This window comes from Poecilia reticulata, linkage group LG3 (assembly GCF_000633615.1).
Source record: "Poecilia reticulata strain Guanapo linkage group LG3, Guppy_female_1.0+MT, whole genome shotgun sequence".
In the NCBI taxonomy this organism is placed as follows: domain Eukaryota; kingdom Metazoa; phylum Chordata; class Actinopteri; order Cyprinodontiformes; family Poeciliidae; genus Poecilia; species Poecilia reticulata.
Genome location: NC_024333.1, coordinates 26,727,903 through 26,737,492, shown reverse-complemented (window position 1 = coordinate 26,737,492; position 9,590 = coordinate 26,727,903). Strand labels below are relative to the sequence as shown.

At 37.0% G+C, this 9,590-nt stretch overlaps 1 protein-coding gene across 1 annotated transcript in view; it reads left to right on the top strand.

The window, feature by feature from the left end:
* LOC103462605 (insulin-like growth factor 1 receptor) overlaps positions 1–9,590 on the top strand; it is a 49,971-nt gene that overhangs the window by 22,225 nt on the left and 18,156 nt on the right. Inside the window, exons 3-5 of the mRNA XM_008405498.1 lie at positions 6,707–7,010; positions 7,522–7,658; positions 8,127–8,271. Of these exons, the coding sequence (XP_008403720.1) occupies positions 6,707–7,010; positions 7,522–7,658; positions 8,127–8,271 (586 nt within the window). The remainder of the gene's footprint in view (positions 1–6,706; positions 7,011–7,521; positions 7,659–8,126; positions 8,272–9,590) is intronic.

Sequence of the window (9,590 nt, the reverse complement as noted above, 5' to 3'; positions counted from 1 at the left end):
AAAAAAAAAAAACCCAAAGTGAGCTACAGACGCATCAGTCAGTAACATTTGTGAGAATAAGATCTAGAAGTAGCTCAGTTTTTTTATAGCTGCATTTTATGCCTCTGGCTTCAAATAAATAACTCCTTGTGRTTAAACTAATAAGACACTTGAGAAGTCATTTATATGAATAATAACAACACTATACGGCAGATTTGTTTTTCACTTGCAACMATCCAAATGCTTTGCAAGTTTTCAGAAACTATAAAGAAAAACTTGATTAAGTGATTAGCAAACTGCCTTGGAAACATTGCCAAAGTTTCCCAATGAGATCACATTACCAAAAATGATTCTGGGAAGCACTTTGTAATTTTGGCACAATGTCTGTTTATGTTAAGAAATATAGCAATTTGGATTGTTCACGGATGTTGGAGATCCAAACACAAACACTTTCCTGATTGATGCCTGCTTATTTTCTGTTGTCTGTATTGCTGAAAGCACTTTGTGTGGAGTCTGCTTTGTCAGACTTGGCTGGATGGCGGTTTGTGTCTTGCTTTTCCCCTGATGAAATGGCCAGTTTGTTGCGATGTCTGTTTTCCTATAGGTATGCGTCGTAAACAGGACAGTTGAGGTCAGTCGTGTTATGTTGCTAATGAATCCAGACYCATGTGCTCATTTGAATTGGCCTGCAGACACCACTCACACAAACAAACACACTTCTGGTAGACTTTTTCTTGAATGACTGAGTCTGTGAGCGACAGTCCACACAGACTCACAGTCTGGCCAAAACAGATCATGCTTTGTGTAAGGCTATGAACACAGTTGAGTTTTCAGTATATTATCAAGTTTCTTTTCTGTACTGGAGCACTTTATTTCCCAATACAGCTTGAGAACTGGGGGACACTGGGATGACATTGAAGTATAAAAAGTTGAGTAAAAGGTGTTGTAGATTCTGGAAACCTCAGTTATTTTTAGCTTGTTATGGTGCTATGCTCTAGTCTATTTGTTTTTGTTAGTAATTGGATATCTTTATTGCTTTAAAATTCAAACTTTTCTAGTTATAGCTTTACTTACAGCTGTCTATAACCAGAGGTATCCTGATTGTAGGCAAAGTTGTGAATGAAAGACTAAGTAAGAAGTAATGCACAAGTAAGTCCTCAGTAAACCAAAAAAGATTTTTTTTCGATCATTATAGGACCAAAGCCTAAACATTTTAGGTTTTATATACAATAATGTACATTTGTTAATAATCTGAGGAACAAGTTTTCCTTAGTCTAAAGAAAGTAGCAACACTTTTATTTTTACTTATCCTCACATAAAAAGGATGAATATCCCTAACCAAGGTTTAAAGTYATGTACATTTTGCACTATAGACAACAGTCAATGTAGTATAAAGACTCTGAAACTTAGTGCAAATTATTACTGACACAAAGACATAAACTAAGAAAGCTTTAAAGGCCCACTCACATCTTGTGTTATGGCATTTGATCTAGTCAAAAATAATACTGAGCCAAATTGTCAGAAATTGTKGTCTAATTTAGCCTAGAAGATATTCTGTACTTCCTCTTTGGAGGCCTCAGAGCAATTTTTTTCTTCATAAAATCATGAAGGGAACCTCTTTAATCAGCTTCTTTTTTTCGTAAATATACACATTTAAAATTCTACTTAACAGTAGTTTAGTTTTCAGAAAAACACAAATCAGGAAAATGTCCCATTCCTAATCTCCAATTTGCCAATGATTTTAGAGTTAAACTTAAATTACAATTATTACGGTATTGTGTTTTCTTTTTTACCTGGGAAAATAACCAAAACATAAGCATTGTTGACTTGACCAGAAAATTTCTTACAAATGAGAAGTGTAACTGTGTGTAACTTTCTGTTATTCAAACCACTGGACTGGAGGTTAGTTTGGCTTGAATGAAGGAAAATAAAACACCCCATCAATGTTTTTGAATCAACTGTGCTCTCATCTGTCTAGACATCTGCTCTCGTCTGTTTTTGTGTATTCTACACTACCAAAGCCTGGATTGTCATAATAGGAATGTTGTTCCTGCGTGGGGCATGCTTTATCACACCCAGGGACAAGTGCTGAAAAACGTGGATTAGGAAACGGGCAGGTTTTACATTCTGAACTTTTACAGGCAGGTCAAACGTCAGTTTTGATGAATAAACCAGCAGGATATTTACTGTAAACTACCACTGTGAAGATCTTTTTTATTTTCTTTTATGTGTTTCACATTTTTTGAGCCAAGTGTCGACTGGAAAAGATCTGTTTTGATGCAAAAGCCCAGACATTTTCCTGCCACTTGGCTGTTGACTGGTTGTATTTTTCCAGCCAGTTCGTCTTGTTGTTGTTTTAATGCAATGCATTTATCTCTTAGCTCACAACTGGGATCACACCCTGAGAGTTTGATGTTAAACGAATGGATAGGAGAGACTTTTTATTGATGCAACTTTTAAATAACCATTACTATAGCAGAGCATTAGTGTCTGAAACTTTAGCACACTGCTATAACTACATGCAAATATGGTATATTTATGATGGTAGCTTGCCCTGTGTGTTAACCTCAAGACAAGGGTTAACTAGGCTCAATAAGCCACTATTATGCTTTAAGAACTGATCGCCTAAAACATTGCTTTGTCATCAGTTTCTAAGCGCAGGTATGACTCAACTTACTCTTGCTGAAGATGTTTACATATGGAGCAGTTTACTTAGGCCCTAGGTTAATTTGATCTAGATTGCAGGGTAACCCAGGTTTATTGCATCAATAAAATAACGTGCTCAGTCAGTGTTATAACTTTGCAAGCTTTACATCTGAATAAAGGCTTATTTTTCCCAAATACTGGCCTATTACTGCTCTTATTAATTTGCACTATTACTGTTTCCTTTTAAGTGAACATTAGTTAAACAAATCCTGCACCATGAGGTATCAATTAAATTATATTGAAACTATAACATTATTTAACCATCAGTAGGTGATCATTGTCATTTTAGTTTTTGATCCAGAAATGTTGAACAATAAAAGGTTCTTGAGGTTAAAAATGTAGTGAATATGATTTGAATATTGTGCATTTATGTGACACGTGTGCTTTATACGTCTAAATTTTTTAGGGTCCCGGTTAGCAAAGGTCATAGAAACAAAGACCAAATAATAGGATTAGAAGGTTATTATTAAACTGCCACATTACACACATTCCTTGTGGATTAGCACTGATAGTAGTCATACCCTCAAACTAACAAACGTTTTCAACAGAATGTGAAGCACAGTCTGTTCCTTTGCAAATTAAACAACCTAAGTTGAACATATGTTTTGGCCTATGTGATGCATCTTCTACTTTTATTCATTAAAATATAGCACTTTCACACCTAATTCTGAGTATTTTATTTTATTAAGCTGGGGATTTTTTCGAAGGTTAGTGGAAGTGCTTACCTCACCAGAATGGAGTCCAGTAGACCAAGCTTCATAAACACRGGGACAATCTGCTGTGTCTGGTAACTTTCCACAGTTCATGCTGTGGGCATCTATTTTAAAACCCGATTTTTAGTACTAGTTTTATGTATTTATATTTTTATTTTTGTTGAGGTAAAGTGGAAGTTGCACAACAGGTGAACAGAAGAGGGAAAGAAATGATTCACARCAACCATGAGTATCAATTTGAAACAGAAATAAAAGTCAGACAAATCACATCCACTGAAAAGAAAACATTGTCATGAATTGTAACGTTGGTTTCCTACACCACCTAAAGAAGTCAAGAAAAGTATTGAATTATTTTTTTATCATGTTCTCAGTCTGGATAAAATGTAAAAAAAAAAAGTATCATTTAATATTCAAAAATAACTGAGTTACCAGAGATTATAACTTCTTGTTCCAAAATGTAAAAATTGTCCACTGTACTGCATTCGCTCAAATCAGATTTATATACTCAATCTGTGGTTAAAAAAACCCACTAAAGCTATTTTTTTTAAAACATTTTTTGCAAATAAACGCTTCAAATAATCTGGTGCATACTTTAGCCTGATTGGACAAATCTAAGGGATGTAGATTTTCAACAGACTTGAACTAACCCAGATGCCTTAAAATCTTTGAAATATTTATTTACCATACTGCAGAATTGGAATCCAACTACATTTGTTTTTTTGTTTTTTTTTGATAAGTTTGAATTCAATGTTATGTTATTAAAAATATATTGGAGAATTTGAAAATCTGAGTCTGCAATAAAATTTGGATCATAAAACTACTTGTGCTAAAATGGTACAGAAAGAGAGCATTTAAAATAATAGTCTCATGTGTGCATTGATAGACTTATATCCCAAAAGATTGCGATGAATCTTTATTTTTTTCATCACAGTAAATGCAGTAAAATTTTGTGATGAAATACAAAGTTTTCAGATCAGAGCCCCCTTAAGATCCAAGCTCCATCTTCTCCATTTCACACATCCTTGGCCTTTTATTTTGGGGCTACCTCAGAAAGTCCAACCCACGTCCCATTGGACTGATCTGGGTGTTCAAACCCTCCCATACAGCTGTTACAGCGTCATGCCCAGAAAATTTAAAGACTGCAGTACTTGTCGAAAGTGCATGGCAGTGTAGCAAGGAGGATAAAAGCTGGAACTCATTATTTTTAAGGCGTCTGGTGGAAGGCTGTTTGTACACTGCTGCGTACTCCGTGACCCATCCACGTCTCTCTGACCTTCACCATCAGTCAGGGTTGTATTTAGGAGGACAACAGACTGGCTGCTCAGGCCTGCACCAAACTTCACTCAGGGATTCAGCATAACTCTCTCTGTGGGGCCGAGGCTTTGCTTTGTAATAAATGACACCTTTCTGCCAGCCATTGCCTCATCAGAAGAGGTCAGAGGATGAGATGGAGTCCGGGGTTGGAAAGTRGGGGGCARGGGGGTTGTTTCAGGGAAAGAACACTCTGTGCCAGAAAATGCAGCACTGGCTTCCTCCTGCTGAGCACAAACAGCCCCTGAATGGTTGGTGAGACCATGCAGTCTGGAGGTTCTGATTGGTTTCAGAGTCAGTCAGGAGGAGGGGCTGAGGGTCATCCCCTCACAAAGAAAGACAGTATTTCTAAATATAAGTCATAGCAAAATCTATACCAAATAGAAGTATTTTAATACTTCCATTTGGTTCTCAACTGCTTCTAAAAACGGCCTAAGCACTTAAAAAAAAAAACTCCACTAATGAATAAATTGAGATGTTTTTGGTGTCTAGAAAATGAGCCGTTTCATAAATCTCCCGATTGTCGAGTAACAGTCGACAGGCAACACCAGCTATGTCACCTAGCAACCCAAGCAAAGTTCCAGCATTGTTTGGTCAGTTAGTTGTACAGATGTGTGCTCTGTACAATGGCTGCTGGAAAAAGACTTTGTTGTTGTTACCATTCAGAAACCACTTGCTGCATTCTTGTTGGTTGTGCAGGGCGCTATCCTTCTGCTTTTCAAAGATGCATGGTTGTATAATTGCACATCTGTTTGCTGCCATTTTCACGTGTGATGGTAAACTTTGAGTTGGGGGGGGTGGCCAGTAAAAGCTTATTTGGATTGAAAGTGACATGAGGCCCTAAAACAGCTCCTTTGAAAGGARCTCATGTTAGGCAKAAMAGAGCAGACTGAAATCTCATTATCTCAGAATGAGTTTGTGCTCAAAATGTAATGAACTTGTTTTGTATGACCAATACACTTATCCTCACATGTTCAAGGAAGCATAATAGGTCACCTTTAAAGTGAACTTTTGCTCTAAACTACAGTTTTACACTAAAATGATAATCTAGAGAATTATAAGTAATTGTTGGGGCACAGTGGTGTAAACTCTTTTTCTGCTTAGGAAAGTTTTTTTTTTTTTATGACTGTAGCTTGTTGCAAATAAAACTGGCCCAATTGATCTTCATTCATTAACCAACAAAATCCTTGATTTTCCATATTGCATTTTATGTTTGGATATAACCGACATCATGTTTAACTAACCCAACTCCTTCATTTGTTTTAAATAAGTCATAGTGAGTAAAACGACACACGTTAGCAGGAGGCAGCAGCGTGCGTCATATCTCTCGTTTGTAGACTTTATTTTGTTTGAAAGACTTGATGGAGGCAGGAAGTTGTAACCACCGTTCTATCATGCAACAGCATCCTTTAAGCATCAGTTCCTACAAACTTCCCTTTGTTTAGTTTGTGTTTAAACACAGCTTGTGGCTGACCTAAAAAAAATGACAATAAAAAACGACGGCTTATTAGTTCTTCCAGTTTTTTCCACTCTATGATACGCTTCTTCCTTGCTTTATAGCTCACAGAACTGACAGGCTAACAAACAGGAAAAACTTCATGCTGTAATTCACTTTAATTAGCTGTTAGCTTGTCTCTATGGCAGACAATCATAGCTGACCTGGGAGGAGTTTGAGCAGGACAGTTTATGTTTCAGCTTTTATGTTGAACCTCTCAACTGACTGGTATTAGAATTGAGTAGACCCCTCATTTATGTGTTAATATTTAAAGGGCAGTTTTAGATTTTGTTTTCCTGTAAGTCCTTCATGCTTTATTTAAACATGGTGAGTATTTACATCTGCCAATGCTTCATTTTGTGTGCCTTAATTAGTTCACCTGCCATCAATTATAATGTCCCTTTGATTTTAATTTTTTTTTCAAAGGGACATGTTCATGCAGAGAAGGTTTTTCTTAATAATTAAAAATTCCTCCCTCTTTCTGTACTTTTTTTTACTTCAGAGTGTCCTGAAAAGTGTGGAAGGCGAGTGTGCACAGCTGACGGCGAGTGCTGCCATCCTCAGTGTCTGGGCAGCTGCTCGCTTCCGGGCGACGACACTGCATGCGCCGCATGTGTGCATTACTACCACAACGGCAGATGTGTGGCTGACTGCCCTCCAGGCACATACAGGTTTGAGGGMTGGCGTTGCATCAGTGCTGATTTTTGCTCTAAAGTGCACCTTCCAGACTTCGACATCTTCGTCATCCACGGGGGAGAATGTATGCCTGACTGTCCGTCTGGGTACACGCGATCCACACCTGACAGGTAAACTCAAGTTAAACCCAAAGTATAGTCTTTCACAATTTGTCACGTTGTAGCCACAAACTTCTATTTTTTTTTGTGGATTTTAAGTATATGCAGTACAGAACACAATTGTATCGTAAATAAATGAAAAGAGTAAAATCTTTCTTACAGTTTTAGTCACTCTGTTACGTAATACTTTGTAACAAAAAATATATTTTGTTGCGATTTCAGCTACAAGGTTTCCTCTTTACCAACTTTATGAATCTAGTAGCTAATTTATTTTTACCCATTCTTCATAATCTAACTGTAACTAAATATTTTTGAAAGACACACTACGGGCTATAATTTCCCCTGAAAAGGGTTTTTCTTCCCGTTAGTTTCCTAAGTTTCCAGTGTTTGTGACCTTCAGTGAAGTCGGAACAAAAAAAMATCTTTAATGAGCARAAATAATGAGAGCTTTGGAGACTGAGAAGTGTATAGTGATGGTGTACATTTACCACCTTTCCCTTTTTACCTGCCTGTGTGCCCTCAGCATGTCGTGCACCGCCTGCGATGGCCTGTGCGATAAAGTTTGTGACGGGAAGGTCATCGACTCTGTGGATGCTGCTCAGTCTCTCAAAGGCTGCACCGTTATTAAGGGTGACCTGCAAATCACCATCCGCAGAGGCCGTAAGTACTGCAGCACCACACTTCATTTATTTTTACTTTAAGGGTTGATGCAAAAGTTATCGTTGAGTTTAAACAATATACACCAATGAGATTTTCTAATGTTCAGTAGAGGAAAGTTGGCTGAGAAGTTTACAAACTGGGAATCCTTTTTGAATCAATTTATGCATCGCAAAAAAGCTCTATTTATTAATTTTTTTAATTTTGAGGGAAGAATAGGTTTAGTTCCTTGAATTGTTCTGCTAATTACTGAATAAGCTGCTACTATATTCACCTGAAATACCAGAACAGAATTAGAAGCAAGTGTTGCTTTACTGTGCATTGCCTGAAGTCTGAAATGCACATCCAGTCTGTAAATAAGTGGAAAATGTCCTAAAACGTCTGTGTGTGTGTGTGTGTGTGTGTGTGTGTGTGTGTGTGTGTGTGTGTGTGTGTGTGTGTGTGTGTTTTTTTTTGTTTTGTTTTTTTCAGATAACATGGTGGCAGAGCTGGAGAGTTTCACAGGTTTGATCCAGAGGGTGACTGGTTATGTCCGGATCAGACATTCACACACCCTGAGCTCACTGGCGTTCCTCCGAAGTCTGAGATACATCGATGGAGAAAGCCTTCATGAAGAGTAGGACCACTCAACACACTTAATCAAACGAACTTTGAGTTTTACCCAATAGCCTACATTTCTCAGTTATTTGTTGGGAGTGATCTGATAATTTTTTCTATCAGTTTGTTTTAGTCATTATAATTTTTTGTCTGTCTGGYATATGTAGATGGACAGCAGTCTTCTAAAGACTTAGATTGCATGTTTTTATTACTTAGTTTTTAATTAATTGTTTTTCGTAATTGATATCAGTTATTCTGTACCGTACACAACTCTGGCACTTTGAATATACAAACATGTTTGTATACATATTTGTGCACAAATAAGAAACTGACATCATGTAAAAAACTGTTAGGATTCCTTGATTTGATTTAATGTACATCTTACTAGATGTACTGAACAATTACGCATAGAGTCTTCAGCCATTTTGGAATCACGAGTGGAAACCAGAATACCTTTTCTCACATTCTCCTGTAAATAGCATATCCTGAATATGGTAGAGACCCAGTTGAGGTCCACAAGTGGTTCAGAGATGGTTCAGCTGAATGTATAGGTGAAGTTACAAGATTTCCACTGTAAGCAGTAATCCAACTATATTTACTGAAACTGTCCAATTGCAGTTTTGCTAATTGCTACTCGACAACCTTTCCCTTGAGTACTTCTCTAGTTGCTGTGGAACAAACTAGGATAATTCTCTTGATCATCTGATTTTTAATGGCACATTCAGTGATTGGGCATAACTTTTTCACCGCTTGCCTAATAGCACTTTGCTCCCCCCTTATCCTATAAAAACAACCCTGACCTGTCGAGACATGGACTCCACTAGACCCCTGATGGTAAGCTGTGGTATCTGGCACCAAGATGTTAGCAAGCAAATCCTTTAATTCCTGTAAGTTGTTGGGTGGCTTCTCTTTGGACCTGTTTGTCCGGCATATTCCACAGATGCTTGATTGGATTAAGATCTGGGAAAGTTGGAGGGAAAGTCAAAGTGTTGTGTTTCTCAAAGCATTCCTAATCCGTTTTTTTTTTTTGGCTACTGAAAAAGCAAACTGCCATTTGAAAATATAATTTTCATAAAATGAAACAATATTTAGAAATGATTCTATAATTATTTTTGGATTCTGACTAGATCTGCAACAATTAGTAATTGATTATTCTTATGTTTAATCGCGTAAAGGATTGGTACATTCTGCAACTTTTTCATTTAATCATTTATCATATTGGAATTAATTAGTGATGCAAATAACCAAACAATTCAGTTCCTTTTTTAAATGAGGAAACAAACTTTTCACTGCCTAAAATACAAAAACGTAGTGAATTTGAACTAGGCAAAGTTAAAA